Source organism: Sebastes fasciatus, chromosome 17, assembly GCF_043250625.1.
Source record: "Sebastes fasciatus isolate fSebFas1 chromosome 17, fSebFas1.pri, whole genome shotgun sequence".
Classification (NCBI taxonomy): Eukaryota; Metazoa; Chordata; class Actinopteri; order Perciformes; family Sebastidae; genus Sebastes; species Sebastes fasciatus.
The window spans coordinates 10,777,964-10,797,484 of NC_133811.1; the positions used below are offsets into that span (position 1 = coordinate 10,777,964).

Sequence of the window (19,521 nt, forward strand, 5' to 3'; positions counted from 1 at the left end):
CAGTTAAACATCTATACTTTATATGTTCCATACCTGACCCTGTAATTCAATTTTTTATTTTCACTTTAATTTTCTTTGTCACTTAATTGTTGTATTTTCCACTTCTACAGCTTATTTAAGTCTTGTTTATTTATTTATCAAGTTATTAATTTATTTAGTCACTCATTTTGTTCATGTTCAGTGGTAAACAATGGATTAAACTAGAGAATAGCCTACAGTGTATTACAATAAGAATCTACTATATGTCATATGAACATATATACCACAAACACCATTATCACAAAGTGAAAGTATTGCAATTCATGGCCATTATGTGTTGATTGGCAAAGAAATAAATATTCTAATATAAGAGAAAAGGTCACAAAGAGGCCAGCACACCTTCGCTGCCATGACAACTTGTAGTTCATATATCTGAGCAGCAGGGAAAGATGAACATTCATTTTGTATATATATATATATATATATTTATATTGTACATCTCAGTACAGGTACAGGTACAGTTTCAGGTGTAGATTCTAAGACCTGTGATAAATATCATTATAGATGACCGGAATTAAAGTAATCACACAAAGATGCTTCAATATATGATATAAGCTGCTGGAGTTACCCTGCACTATACTCATTTTTAACAGTCTCTTCTGCACTATATTCACTTTTTTAATAGTCCTGTATCACAGCTGTTACCCTGCACTATATTCAGTTTTAACAGTTTTCTTCATCTCCTTGTATTTTTATATCTGGTATATTTGTTTGTACTTTGTACTACTAACTTTTTTACTGCCTTTTTACTAACATGTTTTGCATTATGGAACTGTAATGCTGGAAACTTGAATTTCCCTCAGGATCAATAAAGTTACTATCTATCTATCTATATCGTTTTCAGTGGAATCCCTATAGTTTAGATGTTCCATACCTGCCCCTGTAAATCTATTTTGTCACTTACTGGTTGTATCCTCCACTTCTACTGCTTTTATAGCTATTATTTATGTCTTGTTTATTTTTTTATCTAGTAGTATCTAGTGGAAGTATTGTTATTTATGGCCAAAACAGGTTGGTTGGCAAAGAAATAAATATCTACACACAGAGTTTTATATTAGACTCCAATTAGCACTTTGCGCATGCGCAGAGTGGCCCAGCACACCCTGGCTGCCATGACAACTTGTAGTTCATAAAGGTGAGCAGCAGCAGCAGCAGGGAAAGATGAACGTCAGGGTCGGGACTATGTTTGACGTCGTTACGTTATTGTAGCAAGTTCGAAAGGCCTTTTTTAATAGTAACCAAGTTTAAGAAAGTACTATTTTAATTGTCAGTATGTTGGGATCTTCTAGCAGAGTTAAACTCAACCGAGTCGCGTTAAAAGAGATGAAACTGGAGCCGCGGCGGAGACGAGTCACCAAGTCTCTGAGTGATGTTCAAGAGGAAAACCAGGTCGTTTCTGAACTAGTGTCGGCCTCTGTCTCTAGCAGTCATGAACCCGTCCAAACCTCTCTAAAGGGCCCGGGAAATGTGACAGATGCGACCGCTAACATCGCAGGAGAAGAAGGAGAGCCGGAGGAGGAGATGAAGGCAGAGAAGAAGAGGAGAAGTAGTTATCATCAGGAGGTTAAACATGAAGAAGAAGGGCCGTTCACTAGAGGCAAGTATCAACAGAGCAAACCAAACACCAGGAGCAAGGGGAGTCTGCACGGTGGCATCAGGAGGCTCTGCGACCTCAGGTTGAAGTTCACTTGGTGCTTCTGCACTGCTTCAGACAGACGGACACAGGTGGTTAAACACAGGACGCAGGTCCGCCGCCACCGGGGGGTGAAACTGAGGAGCACTGTCTCCAAAATGGCGTGTCAGATGGAGCTGAGCAGCAAGGCTATAAGGAGCCTGAAGTCTAGTGTGGGCAAATCATCTGTTAGATGTATTAAAACGCGTGTGACCCGCGTTGTTAATAAGACCGGCAGAGTGAAGGCCAGGTCCACTCGGTGTGATCCACATGGTGATCCACAGGCCGCTGCTGCCGCTGCTGCTGCTGCAGACACCGGACAGGTTCACACGGGAACACAGTCCACCGCCACCGGACAGTCAAGTAAGGTGCACCTGAGCTTGGAGCTTGGTGGTTCGCTATTTAACCTCCAGTTAAGCGTGTAAAAGTTACTAGCATTTAACTCCAGGTAACGTTTTCTAAATGAGGATGTTTCGGTAGGTTAGGGCTGAGAGCTAACGCTAACGTTTACTAGCTAAGTGTGTAGTAACCAGCGTGTCAGATGCTAAGCTAACGGCTAACTCATTGGGAGTGTTTTCTGTCAGTGGATATATGGGGATCATTTACATACAATGGTTAGTTATGGACAACAGAACTATTTTATGCTGAATTCAATAAGATATATCCCTGTGATAAAAACGTTTAGTCTCATCTTATCTTCCCAAATGAGGCTACTAACAGTGGTGGGAATCCATTCAGTTTAAGGGGAGACACCCCAGGGTGAGATTTACCACCATGAAACTAACCCCAGTTAATTACTATACAGTTTGGCAATTCTTTTTTTGTATTTCAAATTTTCTAAAATGCTATGTTTAAAGGCAAGGCAGCTTTATTTGTAGAGCACATTTCAGCAACAGGGCAATTCAAAGTGCTTTACATAAACATTCAAGAACATTAAGACATAATTCAAACAGTTATATACACATTAAAGATTATAAAATAAAAAAAGCTAAAAATAAAGGCTAGGATAGAAGCTAAAATACAGTATAACTACAAGAGTAAAAGCTCTAGTGCAGTATAAGATCATTATCTGGTTTAATAAAAGGTTAGCAGCAGCAAACAGGAAAGTATTTGGAAATATGCAAAAGAGGCATTATCTTATTAAATATGTGCTAATTTGCATACATTTCCCCCTTGACTTGCAAAATTATCTTTTAAATTGACAAACATCTTATGTGTGATTCATGGTGCAATTCAAATGGGATAAAAAAAAATAATTGTCTCTTGCTGTTTTTTTTCTTTGAAATAAGGTCTTATGGGGTCAACCGGAATGGGAGGGACTTCACCTCTCTATTTTGAATGTTTTCTTTTTCCACTAGTCTGAAAGAAGACATGCTGTGGAAGCAAAATAGTCAAAATCTCAAAATTGACCAGTGCATGAAAAATGATGTTTTTGACTGGGGTGTCTTGCCTTAACCAGAAAAAAAAACACCTTACCATGGTGATGGAGTGGGTTCCCTTAGTGCTTAATAATTCCAGATGGTGACTAATGCATTCACTTATGCACTATTTGACAAGCTTTTGTTTCCACTTGCAGACATTGATAGAAATACGCACCCAAGCCCCACTGGACTTGCTGGTTCAGACGGGTCTTTGAGAAGAGCTGTAAGAGCCTCCGGCTGTGGTCTCTGTGGTGACTGTAAATACATTTCCCCCCAGCAGAAGAGACTGCGTGAGCAGGGGCGAAAAAGCAGTAGCCCAGGGCCAGAGCAGCCTACGGTTGAGGTTAGGATCAAGAAAGAAAACGCAGTTACTGAGACCTCTAAGAAGATTATCATATGGATAAACCAGTTACCGCAGGTGACGCTTTGTGACATAGCTCAAAGATGTGATGCTCTTCGTCACGATTGTGGCTATGTGTTACCGGATGTTCTCAAAAGCAAGGTTGTGCATTGCTTCAAACAGGAGATGAGAGCTGGATTTCAGTATAGGCCGGGTTGTTTTGACCATGGCCAACGCGAAAGTGAGGAGAGTGCTCTGGCTGAAAATAGAGAGATTTGTCCCAGAGTTAAGTCTGAGCCGTCTCAGAGTCTGACTGAACGCCAAAGACACCTGAAAGAACGCACAGATGTACAGACGTTTTCCAGTCATGCCACATGTCGTTTCCTCAACAGTTGGACAAGTGAAGGCTCTGCAACCTGTTCTGCTTCTGTCTTACTAGGTGAACGTACAAAAACGGGGGAGTGCAGGACTGGCATGTTGGACAGGGATGTTGAGGAGGATCCTGGGCCAGTATCTAGTGTGGAGATTCACAGAGACAAAAGGATAAAGCTTGGGGATGGCGTTAAAGATGGGATTTTGCCGTCCACGCCAGATTTTGAAAGCATCGGTTGCAAAGACCCAGCAAAAACTGACTCTTGTGACAAAGAGAAACGGACGTCTGATGACAGTCAGTCCTGTTTAGAGCATGCGGTTGCGGGCAGCAGCTCTTTTGACTTAGATGTGAAAGAAAACTGTGTTCACAAGGAGATCGACAATCCCACAAAAACTGACGCAGCACAAATGTCATCAGATCTGAACTGTGAAAGGAACGAGGTGGACACGGATGAACTAGAGTCATTCACCTGCCAGAGAGTGAGGGCCTACTTCAGGAAAATAAAGTTTTCTTGTGCCCGCACATACATGTCCTGGCCCTTTTCTAACAGTGCCTGGAAGCTTACCACACATGCTGGCACCACAGGCTGTCCAGCAGAGCCCATTGATCCATCAGCTAGAGATAACCCGCCATTAGATCACAATCAGCCAGGCTCAACCAATGACATGCTCCCAGATACACACACTTCAGGCACAACCCACCAGGTTTCTCATCAAAATAAAGCGAAGCGAGAAGAGAAAGAAGAAAGCGTTTTAGTAGACATAAATGGGAAAACACACGGTAATGTGTCTATGGAGTTTGCACCTAACTTTATGGAGGCAGAAGAGTCGTTAGCCAGTCTTTCCTTGGATACGGCGACCCTTTCCAACCCAAGTCAACATGGAGGAGAGCCTGGCACTGACACAGTCTCCGCCTCGTCTTCGCCAGTTAACAGACCTGAATCTGACAACTCCACATCTACCCCTTCCCCCTCAGCACTTGGCCGGAGCGACTGGGAAACTTCCAATGCTTTGTCTCCCATGGCATCTCCATTCACACGTGGTGGTTTGAGCAGCCTCTCAGCCATGCCATCCTCTCTCCCACCTTCGTCGTTCCTACTGAAGAAAGTCGAAGGTGCTGAGGTGGCTGATTCTGCAAGCGCATCGCTAACGTCCTCTTCGCCCAAATGTGTGGTCAAAGCTGTAGAAAAAACATTGTTCTGCTGTGAAGAAACCCGAATGACTCCTTGGACTTCGTCCTCTGCTCCTCCACACAACTCTGACTCCTTTGATTCATGCGTATCCTCCCTCCTCCTCCTCCCTCAAGGCGAGCAAGAGAGCGATGAAGGACTTTTCGCAGGCAGGACCCCACCGAAACTAGAGCCATATTATAATACAAGCCCCTTTAACCATGTAGTTGTAAAACTGCGCGACATCCTCACAGAAAAGTGTGTAGAACTGGACTTGAATGAGTTTATGCTTCCACCAATGCTCTCTCCTGTCGCTTCGCCGCAAGGGCGCTCACAGATAAGCCTCCCGCCCCAAAGCCCAGATGAAGAGGAGAAGGAGGAAATATACACCAGAAAACGCAAGATGTCACCTGGATGTCACATGCCACAAATTGTTAATGGCGATAATGAAAACGCCAAGGATTATCTTGAACATGGTGGTGTGGAATTGAAAGTCGTTAAAACTACTAATGAAGATGATGGCACTGAAAAGGAAAGCCAGGATGAAACTGATTATTCAGATGATGTGGAACAGGGTAACAAAACATCTGAAGTTCCCTCCGACCCTAAAATAAAGGCGACCCTAACCTCAGGTGCTTTGACAGAACCCTGCTCTTCTCCCAGCAGTGATGAAGATGATGGTGGAGCCTTCAGTGATGAGGGACAGCCATGTTCTACTAGTGAAAGGGATGAAACTGATGCAGAGGCAGCTGGTGATGCTCAGCGCAGCATTTTGGATGAGTTCACAGCTTATGAGAAGGATATCCTGCTTGTTGATGTGATCCAGGAAGACCCAGAGCTGTTTGAAAACCTGCCCCAGGGAAGTTTGCTGAAACTGGGTCACACCAGGGTAACCGAGGCCCCTAAAATCAGACCTATTAGAGAGGTGAAAACGCTGTCGCCAAGGACGGATGGAGCATCGCTGGAGTTTAAACAAAGGTAAGGTCTCATATTTGATATAATCTCCTTACAATCACTGATGGGTTGTGTTGTCCATTACAAATGAAATGACTGTGATTTGTGTTTCAGATTGACCTCAGTTAATATTGGTTTTCCCTGGGACAGTCCTGATGCTGATATCGAAGGTATGGCCAGTGCACCAGTCAGAGAATACAAACAGAGCAATGATGAGAGTAGTGCTGTCCTTGACCAAAGACATTCTTAGTCGAGTATCCTCATATGACTTTGTTGACTAATCGATTAGTTGAATTAATCGACAGATTTGTTTCTCCACAAAGAATCACCACTTTAAATCTTGTGTTTACAAGAGATGTGCTCCTAAGTTTCTTGGAAAAAAAGTCAAGTCAAAAGGTGACATTGACTAAAATATCTTAGTTGACTAAGACCAAAATAACAGGGCCTGTAACAATAGGAACTTACTGTATGTGTTGCATTGCAACATGAGCAAAGTTGTTGTTGCACATAGAGGAATAAATAGTAAAAAAGAGAGTGGAAACAGGCTATTTTGTAAACATGTGCAAACAACATCAGCAATGTGTCTCATATATGGTATCACGTCTTTTACCGTGTGTTTCTTGCATGTTTTCGTGACAAAACATAGTTTGCAGACCTCATCTTGGATACCTCCTAGTGAAATATTTTGTAGTGTGTGACCCCCTGTTTCAAGTCAGTCATGGGGTGTGAAAAACACAATGACTTAAAGACTCCTGATTACGAGACAGCGAGATGTGTAGTGTGAACTTAGCTTTAGAGGGGGCAGCCCCAGACGAGTCAATTTAAGCCACAACACAACATGCAAAAAGTTATAAACATCTACGACAGAAGAAGACATATTTGTGTATATTTCTGAGGCTAAATTCTGCTTGCAGACTCATGGATCGCTTTCACAACTGATGCCTATGTAAAACAAAAATGGGTTGTGTTGAATGTGTTCTTCTTCATCCTGAGATTGTGTATTTTTTTTGTGTGCATTTTACAGAGGAGAGCGACAGCAGGTCATGGAGACCTCACTGTAGCAGGAGCAGCAGCAGCATCCCATCCAAAATGCAAAGCAACACATGGCCTGCTGCAGAGAAACAAACCAAAAACATGGTAATGCAGTGGGTCCAATGTTGTGTCATATAGTGGACACGTACCACACTTCCCGGGACTGTCTTTCAGCACTGTACTGCAAAGCACCAGATATCGCAACAGCAAACAAAGCATTAACAGAGTCTCTCCTGCTCTCTGTGCCTCCCCAAGTAAAAGTCCAGGTTGAAAAGAGAACATAACGCACACTAACATTACAAAAAGTAAAGAGTGTCGGGTACCTTTCAAAATAAGTCTTTCTTAGGATTTTACAGGAAGTTATGTCATCAACAACATGCCTACTACTACGGTAACACTGAGTCTGCTGCATTAATATTAGACGCCGTGGATGAAGTAATGGAAGCTAGGAGTGTTAAACACATAATCTTGACCAAATAGGTTTAATAACTGCGATAAGAAGTAAACTTCATCATGGTAAATCTGTCTTGTGTTTTTGAACAGGGTCAGCCTGATGCCAACAACAATCATGTAAACGGAGTCCTGGAGAGGTAGCTGTTTGCACACGTCACATGATGAAACCTTTCTTAATCTTTGATTGTTTTTATAATCCCTGTGTTTATGTCCTGTAATAGGAGCCAGCACATCCAGACAGTGAACTCCCTGCATAAGCACATCTCTCCACTTAGGAGCATAAGAAATGGTGAGGGAAAATGGAAACAGCATACCGATACTGATAACTCCTCATTTTGTCTTTTAATTGCCAATGCAAATGTTCAGTCAGTTCCTTATGAAGAGGGAAAAACTTGAGCTGCTGTGTATGATGTTCTTTTGCTCCTCTGCTCTCTACACAGGATCATTGGTCACAAACCCAGCAAACGTGACAGATTTCAGGCGTCAGAAGTCTAATGTAAGTGTTTCATTAAATGAAGAACAGTCACTGTTTCCCCTCAAAATGGGCCTCATTTATAAACATGTTTATTGGCTTAAGCATGGATTGTATTTCCTATTTATTCCAAAGAACCTGGCCAAAATGAATCAGTGCTAGACATGACAGAACATTCTTCCTTAATGTAGGTGGTGTGGTAAATACGACGGCGTATTAGGGCCGTTGTATGTTAAAAAAAAAAAAATCGGAGCCGAAGGAGGGGGGTAATATTCAGAGAAAAATCTCAGAATTTACGAGAAAAAAACTCAGAAATTGTGCAAAAAATGAAGCTGCCACCTGAATTCGTTGCACCTACAGTAAAGCAGTGTTCTTATGGTAAGGATGGCACCTGAGCGAGGCGAAGGTCCTGAAAGATACATAAACGTGTATTCTTTCATGTTCTTTTACGAACATAATTATATACTAATATAATTAATTGCGTTAACGCAGTGTTTAATGGTGGCATCTGCGGTGTGATGAGGTTGATCCAACCTTACAAATTGAAGCGATGTAGTTCGTTCCTTGACAAAAAAAAGACGATTTTCAGTTTTCTTTCTCCTAAATTGGTGACTTTAATCTCAGAGAATTTCTGAGTTTCTTTCTCGTAAATTCTGTTTTTTTTCTCTTGAATATTACCCCTCTCCCCAAGCAACATTAGTTATTTTCGTTTATCTACAATGGCCCTAAAATGGCATCATAGGTATGACCCATTAACCCTGTGTGCTAATTTTCAAGTGTGAGTCCATATCTAAGACTGAAAATTGCGTTAATAGAAACTAATGTGAAAGGAAAGCAAGCTTGCTCTGGGATCTCTGTAACTTAACGCTAGCGGTAAAAGGCAAATATAAAAAAATAATCTTGTGCTTCATTTGCTGTGGTGTGTTAATTCTAGAAAGAATAGCATAGAAGAAAGAATAGCATAGAAAAGGTTTGAGCACCACCTCTAATTTTAAAGTACATAAAAGATGCAGTACGGCTGAGTATAGTTCATATGTCTGGTATCATCTGTGTTCTTTCTGATATAAAATTAGAAATCATTTTGTAATGTGAGACTTTGAGAATTTTTCCAATGTAAAAAAGCACCATAAGTACAGGACAAATAAGAATTCAGGTCTGCTTTTGAATAAATTACACAGCATTGGGTATAAATTAAATTGATCACCTTGTTTAACAGTCATCTAGTTTAATTTAAACAATGTACATAGAAAATTAGTGCTTGAAGATGAATTACAATGACGCTCAGCTTGTTAATGATATTTAATCAAGACTTGTTGTCTCCTGCCACAGACATGATGATGTTTTTAATTTGATTTGAGTAACGTAGCAGCTTCTCTCCTCCTCTAAAGCCTCAATACTGCAGGCAGTACTTCAGTGAGTCGCTGTCCTGCGGGTTCAAGATGTGTCGCTTCCAGCATGTTCCTGTGGAGGGGGACGAGAAGGTAACTTTCCCTTCATCAAGTAAAGTAGATCCAAGGAATACTTCTCTCACAAAATGATGTATAGGAATTACTCACCCCGTGTTACCTTTTATTCTTGAAGAAAACTTTTTCTCACATGCATTCAAGGTAACACAGGATGATTTATTGATATACAAATGGGCATTTTGTGTGTGAAGTATTCCTTTAAGTAGACAGTGAATGATTTATAAGTCAGTTGTAGATCTGATGTGTAAAGCCACAAAGTGGAGTAATTCTTCATGTTAAAGCTCTTAGATGGGTGTTGATCACGGAGGCAACATCCCCCTCTGCTGTGCTAAACCTGTAATTCCACACTTCATTTCGCAACTGTGGAGTCACTTCGCTTGTTTCTTCTTTCAGTTGTGCGTTGAAACTGTGACACGGTTCACCAAAAATCCAATGTGCCTTCAAAAAGCAGGTGAGTTTTCAATTTATCTAGTAATTTCACCCCGACTGGGCACAGTTTATCGTAGCTTATGTTACTCCTGAGCAAGTGCCTCAGTTTGAATGTTCTTTCCTTTACCTTTTATTTTTACTTTGCTGCATCATCTGTCTGACCCTCCATGGGTGTCTTTACATGAGTGAACCTCCCATTTGTCTCCAGGAGCTGTGTTTACAGGCTACTACCAAAACAACCCACCAGGAGCGTACTTCTCCATGCCGGTGCTTCTGTGTCTCCTCTGGGCTCTGCACAAAGCCGGCATGGTGTCCGATGTCTTCTCAGTCCTCAGCGTCAGCTTGGCCCACAAGATCGTGGTCAGTGTGCCGGTTTTCATCCATCTTTTTAACAATAATGTCATGCTGCAGTACACAGTGTAGTCCAGTAGAGGGCAGGGCATGCTCTATTTTGTATGGGGAGAGAAGCACTCGATTTCAAATTACCCATCATCACCACTATGGGCATAAAAATAGATGTCAAACTTATTCCTATCTTCCTCTCTTGCCAGCCTGGCCACGAATTCCTGCTGGCGCTCTTTAACATTGTGAGAGAAAAGGGTCTCACGGGTGTTGTACCTGAACTCATGCAGCTCACATTCAAGGTATCTCGACTCCTACACACTCCTACAGGATCTGTATTTTTTTATATGTGTATGTGAAATAATTCATTGTGCATCTATGTTGACAGATGGCCAGAGCGGGCCTTGTGCTGAGTTTGGACTGCCTCGACTGTGTAAAAAACACTCCTGAGTTCCAGGAGACCGTCAATCCAAACTCACTTGTTTCAGTGTCTGGTAACCACAAGTAAGTGGAACGTCAACTCGGTTATCATCCAAACGTATTTATGACTCTTATTTCTGAAATGTTTTGTGATTTATTTATTTATTTGTGGCTTACTAACTTTATATTTCTTAATAAAAGGTTATCCGCCAGTGCACCCTTTCCAGAGTACCTGAATTTGGCCCATTGCATCGTGGAAATAGAGGTTAGTTGTTCTCTTCTGAAGATTACTTTTGTCAGCTTGTCCGGGGATGAAATGGTTTTGTGTTCACTGTCATTGGATTCAGGCCTGCCTTTTATGTTTTCTGTCTGTCAGCTTTGTACCAAGCAAGAAGACTGGAGGCGGATGGGGGAGGTTTTCAGGTCCATCTGCCAATCTAGCCAACATCCCAACCAAGTGGAGCGAATCAGCGGTCGCATCGCCATAGCGCTCCTGTCTGAGAGCAAAGACAAGCGGTCACTGCCCTTTGCTGCCTTCGCTGAGACGGGTACAACCTGCTACTTTAGATTAAAAAAAAAAAAAAAATGCATTTGTTTCTAAAACATGCCTCTGTGTAATTACTAATATCCCATTGTTTTATTCTGATTTTTAGTGTGTCAGAACGACGGTGAGGAAAGCCTGATCAGGAGTTTTTTAGGCAGAATTGGAGTCTCTCTCATGTTGAGATACCACAAAACGCATCAGTGGGGCAAGGTAAATAAACCATCTTGGTATGTTTCACACGCCTACCTCTCCTCTCCTTTACATCTGATTTCTGTCATGGACCGCCAGCCAACTCGTGGCGTTCAGAGCGCTCCTCCTAAAAACGTGAGGCGCACAGAACGGAGAAATGCGAGGCACTCAGCGACGCAAAAGCAGCGCGCAAAACACTTAACTCTCATTTCAAACAATTACAAAAAGCCACCCCAGGCTGCTGAAACTCACTCAATCTGATCAGAGCCTAAAACTTCCATTTAGTCCGCACAGTGTTGCACGACGGGAGAATCATTTTTCTCCCAAATACCCTTAGACTTTCAAGTCAAGTCAATTTTATTTGTATAGCCCAAAATCACAGATCATAAAGTTGCCTCAGGGGGCTTTACAATCTGTACAGGATACGACACCCTCTGTCCTTTACAGTGCGAGCGACCCTCTTCTCTCATTTTGAATTGGTTCAGTCCAGTCTAGGAAAGCCCTAGTGACCCTCGATCATTATTGAACCACAACGATGCAACTGCCTTCTAAATATTTAGTTTTTTCTTTGAGCCCTCTACCATCGACTCAGTGGTTAGATTGAAGAGGTTTAAACTGTGATTTGTCAGTCCATAGTATGTTCAGCTGATATTCCCTGATCCAGTTCCAATTGTGCTACACGCATGTTAATTCCAGCTTGTTATAGGCATTATTGTGCACTTGATGCTGAAACAGGAACCTGTTCCTATTTGAAGCTGCACACATTTAGATGCTAAGCTTTCAGTTTCTTTTAACAATGACTGGGTATTTCTTCTATTCCTATTGAAGTGCTGCTCAGAGGGATCTTTGTTTCTTTCTGCCCTTTCATTTGTCTGTCTGGTTGAACCATTGTGCAGCCTTTTGTTCTTCATGTACAAAACATTACTTTTTTGCAAACCCGTCACACAAAATAACATCGATTTGGAAAGAGGACTTTCTACAACTAAAACCTCCACACTGCAATGATGATGAAGTTGTGGTAATTTAGCTGTAAAAGCCTCACTGACTAAACTAGACAAAGTCAAAACACTATTCAGAGACATAAAGCCATCAATCAGCGTTTCCAAACTTTTGGATGGCAGTGTATAATCTGTGTTTAAATGAAAATAACCTGTCATGTTGCATTTTAACAACTTGATTTCCATATTATGCAAAAACTAAAATTTGAATTAATCAAATCAGCTCTATGTTCTTTTTTTTTTAATGTTATGATTAGACACGTAGAACCTTTTTGGTGTGATGGTAATCAGAAATACTGCAGATATACAAAGATTCTTTGTAATCACAATTTTAAAAAGATGTATAATTGAAAATGCAGTAATGTTAGCAAGTGCCTTGTACTGTGTGTGTGTGTGCGCATGTAGGGTCGGAGGGTGGTGGAGGTGCTGTCCAGTTCAAAAGTCAACTACTCGACACTGAAGGGTTTGTTTGGGAATGAAGATGGATCATCACGCTGCCACCTGGTAACCGTGGCGACTGAGCTCTTCCTCCTGAGTTGCAGCTTGGAGGGAGCTCTCAACACACTGCGAGGTAACGCTTCTGACCCTGGAGTTAATAGGTAGCCATGATCGGTTTACCTTACCCCAGAATGATTCAAAATGTAACCTGTGTTTCTACTCAGTGTCTCATGCAGCCAGTTTTTTGAAGGAGGCACAGTTTCACAACTCCATGGTGGTGATATGTAGAATTTTGTAAAAATACTGACCTCTTTGAACAGGCTTTTGATTCTGAAATGGATTTGGACCTTGATATAACAGCCCTATACTATACCCTTACTGTAAACAGTTTTTATTTTTCTCTAGGATAGGGCGTCTTGTACATGATGCTTTAGAAATCTGTTAAAAAAAATGGCTCCTGCAAATTATTATGTGTTGAACCTTTGTTTATGCATCTGTCAATTCAGAAAACAAGTGGTTCCTGAGTTCGTGCTCGTGGCCGTGTGAGCCTGCTGATCTGGAGAGTAGGACTCGTGTGTTGATGCGTCTGGCGGAGAAAACCTCTCACAGAGACACGCTGGAGGTCCTCTGTAACCTCCCTGGACTCAAAGAGCCAAACGGTGAGAGAGAAAACAGCTTTTTCATTGCCTGCAATGTGAACAATCAAAGTTTTATCACTTTAAATCAAATATGTCATGATATACCTGAATGTTGAGGCAGAGAAAAAACGTCAAGACCCAGAAAAGCTCTAACTTAATTTGGTCGGGGTCCAGACCTGTCACTTGTTTGACTCAGTGGTGAATGACGGAAGTCAAACCTATGAGCTCACTACACTTTCCAAACACTTCATAAACCCCTGAATGACTCATATTTCAGGGAATTTAACTATCTTTTTACTATAATCCTTGGTAGTAATTGCCATAGAGTTGCTTGCCTGTAAGCAAATTTGATTAGCAAAAGTAAGGAGCATCAAACATTGTTACCAAAAATACCGAAAATTGAAATACAAGTGGCATCTGAGCAGCAAGTTTGTCTCTAAGCTCAAATTTCTCCTGATTTTCCTACTACTGGAAAAAACAGGCAAAAATAGATGTAGTTATTTTGAGGTAAAACCCAGTGGTATGTATGTAAAATCTACAGCATTTTAATATGTTGTGCTGACTTCAAAGTCGGGCTGGACCCGATTATTCGACTATTTGGTCATTCGTTCTTTGGGTAGGTATTCGGTTTTCAATTTTGGGATTTAGACTTTTTTTTTATCCACTCAGGATAACAAACATGCATAAAACACACCAAACTTTTTAGAAAATGCATCTTATTCAATAATAAATACTGTAGAATAATAGGATCCTTAAAAATGTATGCCTTTTAATTAAACCTAAAGACACATGTTAAAGCGCTATGCCGAGCCAGAGCCCTTGTCGCCGTTAATTATGTCGGAGCGCAACCCATGCGGTGCTCGGGCCGAAGGGGCTGCGAGGAAGCTTTCGCAGGCTGCATTGCATACGTGGAGACAGTAGCCTCAAAACGTTGCCGTTTAGGGGGAGAGGGCCCGCAAACGTGACTCTGAGGTACGTCTACACTCACACACACAGATGGATGAGGAGAGGAAATGTTGAGCAAATACAAAGGCGCTTGTGCGTCGTCAACACAAGGCATAAAAAACAGCACTCATCGGGAAACAATTTTGTTCAGAAAAAACGTGTGGCGGAAACCTCCGAGTGTACGGTTGTAATTGTATGTTTTGTTTTCCTCAGACTTGGTGGATGTCTCCAGGTATGGTCCTCTGTTTAACTGTCACCTGCAAGTGTGCGTGGAAAGACAGATAATTCCTGTAGCTTCAGACACGGTCGACTTCATGCTCTCAAAAAAGCTGTCAGTTGACCAGGCTTTGCTGCAGATGCTTTTGCACAAACTGGGCAAGCAAAACCTCTGGCTCCGGGCACGGGAAGTCTTCAGACGTAAGTATAACCCTCTGGTTTTATTGACTGCTCCACTCATAGAAATACGGATCATAAACAGAACTTGGGGGGGAAAAGCAGAGAGAGTAGACAAATGAACTTTGACAGTGAAACGTTTGAGTCAGTGGTTACACCAATGTGTATATTCATCAGACTCTCTGAGTACGGGGTACTACCCAGGTGTGTCGGCTCCTCCTGGTTTCATGGAGCTGATCGTCCCCTGTCAACTGGGGGAGGTGGAGCTGGCTCTCACCTTGGAGATGTTCATCACTGTCAACGCAACGGACATTTTCCACCTTTCAGAGACCACCAAGTCCTGCCTCTGCATCACTCTCAAAAGGTAACGTTTGTGTTTGTGTGTGAGAAAACTGGTTGCATTATGTGATCTGTATGTACATGATGATAGGGATGTCATGACAACCGATACTTCGGTACCAAGTCGATGCAAAAATTCTGATAACGTGATGGTACTCGTTTTTTCGACAATACTGCAGATATCGGGGATCAGGGCAGACTTAGAGGCCGTTCACATGACGCGTTATTTGCGTGCTCAAATCCATTGTTGTCAGTGTAAGATGCACAGCAGGCTGCACTCCGAGATCAAACCAGTTCAACTTTTGGAACGCTGCAGCACGCACCGCACGTCACGTGACCAGGAACAACCAATCACAGCCTGCAGATATCTTTTCTTTCTTACGTAGATATCAGTCTATTGTAAATATTTGGAGAAGTTAATCCTTTTAGTGCAGGACTACCCAGAGCTTTATGATCTGTCCCACGGGACTATTTTACTGGCTTCACCCTTTCCGTCACAACATCCGGTTGAAAGGTGAGCCAACTTGACACGGAGAAATCGAGCAGTAGTGTTATTGTGAGGGATTTACGGTGCTTGAAATCCATTTAACTTTGTTTTAACTTTGTTTAGTTTAGTCAGTGAGGCTTTTACTGCTAAATTACCACAACTTCATCATCATCATCATTGCAGCGCGCAGGTTTTGGTTGCTTAGTAACGGCAAGCACGACAGCACCTTGGTTAAAAGGATGAAGCAGCACGGCTGGTGTTTTCCATGCGTTTTAGACGCGGCATGTGAACGGCCACTAACGGCGACTGTTAGGGTCCTGATAAGGCCTGATAACGCTACACTGAACAACAAATCTGTGTTGAAATCGGCAGGAGGAGAGCTAGTTGACGTTAGCTGTTAGCAGCCGGTGGAAAGCACAGTCCTGCTTGGCTAGATAACGAAGCTAACAGCTGACGTACGGAGGTTCCATTGAGTTACATTATGATGCATTCAAGCTCTACTTAGAAAAAAATGAGTATTGGATGAAGGTCAATTATAATGTTGTCGTGATGTCTTCAAATGTAATCTTGTAAAATTTAGTTCTTGGCGGGAATTTTGAGGCAGATCAAGGTACTAATAGTAAATTCACAAAAACCATCAAATTGGGTATCAATCACTGGTATTGGTATCGACATCTAAATGTCTGGTATGCTGACATCCCTGCATGACGTTCTTTTTCCTCCTCCTTCCAGGACTCAAAGCTGTGAGAGCGAGTACCTCTCCGCCGGTAGCCGCATCCTCTCTGCCGCTTGTATCCTTCAGCCCAAACTCATCATACACTACACAGCAGTGAACTCTTCACAGGATCAAGTATTCACTCTCGACGTTCCCTCTGCTCGATGCTGGCTCCGCCACAACCATTTGTGGGCCAATGAGGTGTGGACGCATTGAACCATTATTCCCCTGCAAGTCCCCGGAAGTACTTAACTTTGATTTCCCTTGAAACTGCGCACGTTCCAGCGACATCAGTTGACTCTGGGGAAAAACCAATGAAATCGGGATAACAATCGCATGTCATGCGTCTGTCATATTTCAATTTAACCTTTAACTAAGAAGCAGAAAATCACAATCAAAGACTGACGCCAGAACTTTTCAATGTTTGTTTATTACAAATAATAAGAACTTGTTTTTGTTCAAATTTGTTTTAAAATATGTTGTTTTTTTGTTTAATTGTTGTTTCCTGAGGAGTTCTTTTAGCTAGTTTGTCATAATTTGATTCATGCCACTCAGTGTTTGTGTGATTTACTATTTGGTAAAAAAATAAGTCCGTTGGGGAACAGAGACCAGCATCATTTTGTAGGGTTGTTGTTTACAAGTGATAGATTTAGTTTCTAACAACAATGTAAATAACATCTGAGTGTATATAGGTATATATTTATAATGGTGTTAAGTCTTTGACAGTATTATGTTGCTGTATTATCTTACTGATTGTCAAAACCTCAATTGTTGCTTGTTCAAGAGCTGTGATTTACTTTTTCTTTGTGTGACGTTTTTATAAAAAGAAATGTTCTGCTCCAAAAAGTTTGACTCTGTAGTGTCTTTTCACACACAAAAAAAATAAATCCTAAAACATATTTTCTGGAATAGGAGTTAAAAGGTTGGTAGGTAGGTAGTTTAAATCACAAATTATTGTTTTTGTTTGTATGGAGGGTATGAATTCCTTCTTAATATTGTGTCTCTTCACTCACAGCAGCTTTCTGATGGAGCCCAGTTTCCTAATAGTCCTCAATGACTGGGAAGGGTAGTTCAGACATCATTACTGTGTATAATGTCCTCCTTGCTGTCACAGTTAGTTGGACTAATGCTGGTGCTCTAAAATTAAAGACGAAAACATTTTGCTTTGACATCCAGCTGACACATAATTAGCCTCTCCAGTCTTTATAGGACCTTTTCACAGCAGCCAATTTGACATATCATTGCAGGGTAAACACGGGTGTAATTAAAAACATTAATTATGTGTCCCGTTAGATTTAGATGGGCCGGGGCCCTGGTATTGTGCATGCTGTGACGCTAAATGGAATGGAACTATAATTAATTTGATCAATTACACTTGTGTTTACCTTGCTATGACAAGAGCTGTAACGATTAATCGATCAGTTGTCAACTATTAAGTTAATTGCCAGCTTTTTTGATCGATTAATCGGTTTGAGGTTTCATTTCTTAAGAAAAAAAAGTCTAAATTCTCTGATTCCATGTTATTAAATGTGAATATTTTCTGGTTTCTTTACTCCTCTATGACGGTAAACTGAATATCTTTGAGTTGTGGACAAAACAAGACATTTGAGGACGTCATCTTGGGCTTTAAGAAACACTCATCGACTAATTTTTCACCATTTTCTGACATTTTATAGACCAAAAAACAAATCGATTAATCAACAATGAAAATTGTTAGTTGCAGCCCTTGCTCTATGACATGTTAAAAAGGCTGCGGTGAAAAGGGCCTATTACAAATGATGGTAACTGTATTTACATTGAGCCTTTTTTTCTGCATCATAGAATAATAACAAATTGAGATATAACCTAAACGATTTTTTTAGTTACTGACAAGATGCACACAGCATTCAGGGCACAGGTAACCGCTTGGCTGCATGGCTGCCATGACACAGCCAACAGATAGCCAGACTGGTCAAGCAGATGTCAGTTTAATCTGTTTGTTTTATACTTTATTTTTTAGTTTTTTTTCATATATGCAATTTACAGTTCGTAATTAAAATAGTTTATAAACCAATGTTTTAAGTGGTTGAGCTTATACAGTAGACACTCATTAAGTGCACTAGAGAAAACAACTTCAACATTCAAAATTTAAATAAAAATGAAGAAAAAAATAAATAATAATAATAATAAAAAGAAAGAATAGAATTACAAAAACAAAAACACAAAAAAAAAACTAATACAAAAATAAGAGTAATAATAAATTAAATAAACAAATAAGTTAATAGAAAATAAAGGGGGTAGGGGGGAAGCGCAAATATATAGTAATGTTATTTACATGGGCACACATATGCATCCTCCTTCACATGTCAGGTCACCTCAAAGCATATGTATATGTGCATGCGTGACCATAAACCAGTTTAATCTGGTTTATGGTCTATCTATATTATTCAGACCTACATGCTCTTCAGTGCCTTTAGAAGCAGTGAGATAATGTTTGTAGCAGCTACATTCAAAGCCATCACAACACAGCCGTTTTCATATAAAAAAACAAACAAATCAATGTGTTATTAGTTCATGCATTTTCTCATTTCACATGGTCACATATTGAAGTCAAAGAACTGCATGTGCATCAGCTGCCGCTCCTCTGTTTCTGTGCATTTATTTACAATGTAAAGGTGTTACTGAGCAACTGACCCACCAGGGGGAAGAACCGGGCTGTGGTGAGGTGAATAGTAATGTGAAACATGATGACCTAAAGATGTGCAGGTGATTGAAAGAGGTGACTGGTGAAATTAGAAGAAAATAGACCTCTGCTGCATAGATAACTGAAGTTACAATTGGCAACAGCTACATTTATAGTGTGCTATAATCTAAATTATGAAATTTGTATATAGAGCTTGTAAATGCTGGATAGGGGGGACTTAAAGCAAAGCGTCACCCCCACACCGTCCAGTCAGATGATGTGCTGTAAATAATGGATATGTGTGTGTCATCCAGGGAACCCTGACACGGGACTGTTTGTGTGTGATATTTTTGGTTGTTGCTCACAGCGGTGCTGTCTTAATCATGTTCCTCTCTCTCCCTCTCTCTCCCTCTGTTACCTGATTGTTTTGTTTGCACACCGGCAATATTTGCACTATCTGTTTATATCATGTTTGTTTTTATAGCTTATTTGTAAATTGTACATTTTTATTCTTATTTTATTCTAACGTTTTATTTAATTCTTGTTATTATACTATTTGTCTCGCACCAACAAAGCCAAAGAAAATTCCTCG

At 41.0% G+C, this 19,521-nt stretch overlaps 1 protein-coding gene across 8 annotated transcripts; it reads left to right on the forward strand.

Moving 5' to 3' along the window:
- Positions 1–1,168: 1,168 nt before the first annotated feature.
- Positions 1,169–17,113, forward strand: topaz1 (testis and ovary specific TOPAZ 1). 8 transcript variants are annotated; one of them, XM_074613635.1, is made up of 21 exons: positions 1,940–2,074; positions 3,410–3,550; positions 3,912–5,991; positions 6,082–6,137; positions 6,992–7,104; positions 7,543–7,589; positions 7,674–7,741; positions 7,893–7,948; positions 9,313–9,405; positions 9,784–9,841; positions 10,028–10,179; positions 10,371–10,463; positions 10,550–10,665; positions 10,783–10,846; positions 10,958–11,129; positions 11,235–11,335; positions 12,718–12,883; positions 13,257–13,409; positions 14,547–14,750; positions 14,904–15,090; positions 16,285–17,113. In XM_074613635.1, exons 2-21 carry the CDS (start codon positions 3,529–3,531, stop codon positions 16,481–16,483), a joined length of 4,200 nt encoding a protein of 1,399 aa, XP_074469736.1. In that variant the 5' UTR covers positions 1,940–2,074; positions 3,410–3,528; the 3' UTR covers positions 16,484–17,113. The 8 variants fall into 8 exon arrangements, with proteins under 8 accessions (XP_074469728.1, XP_074469733.1, XP_074469729.1 ...); XM_074613627.1 differs by lacking the exon at positions 1,940–2,074 and adding an exon at positions 1,169–1,636 and having other exon boundaries at positions 3,288–5,991; XM_074613632.1 differs by lacking the exons at positions 1,940–2,074; positions 3,410–3,550 and adding an exon at positions 1,170–1,636.
- Positions 17,114–19,521: the final 2,408 nt, after the last annotated feature.

Coding starts and splice junctions, on each gene's coding strand:
- topaz1 (XM_074613627.1), top strand. CDS start 1,312: ATGTTGGGATCTTCTAGCAGAGTTAAACTCAACCGAGTCGCGTTAAAA. Junction 1,637..3,287: donor AGAAGGGCCGTTCACTAGAG/GCAAGTATCAAC, acceptor TTCCACTTGCAG/ACATTGATAGAAATACGCAC. Junction 10,666..10,782: donor TCAGTGTCTGGTAACCACAA/GTAAGTGGAACG, acceptor TCTTAATAAAAG/GTTATCCGCCAGTGCACCCT.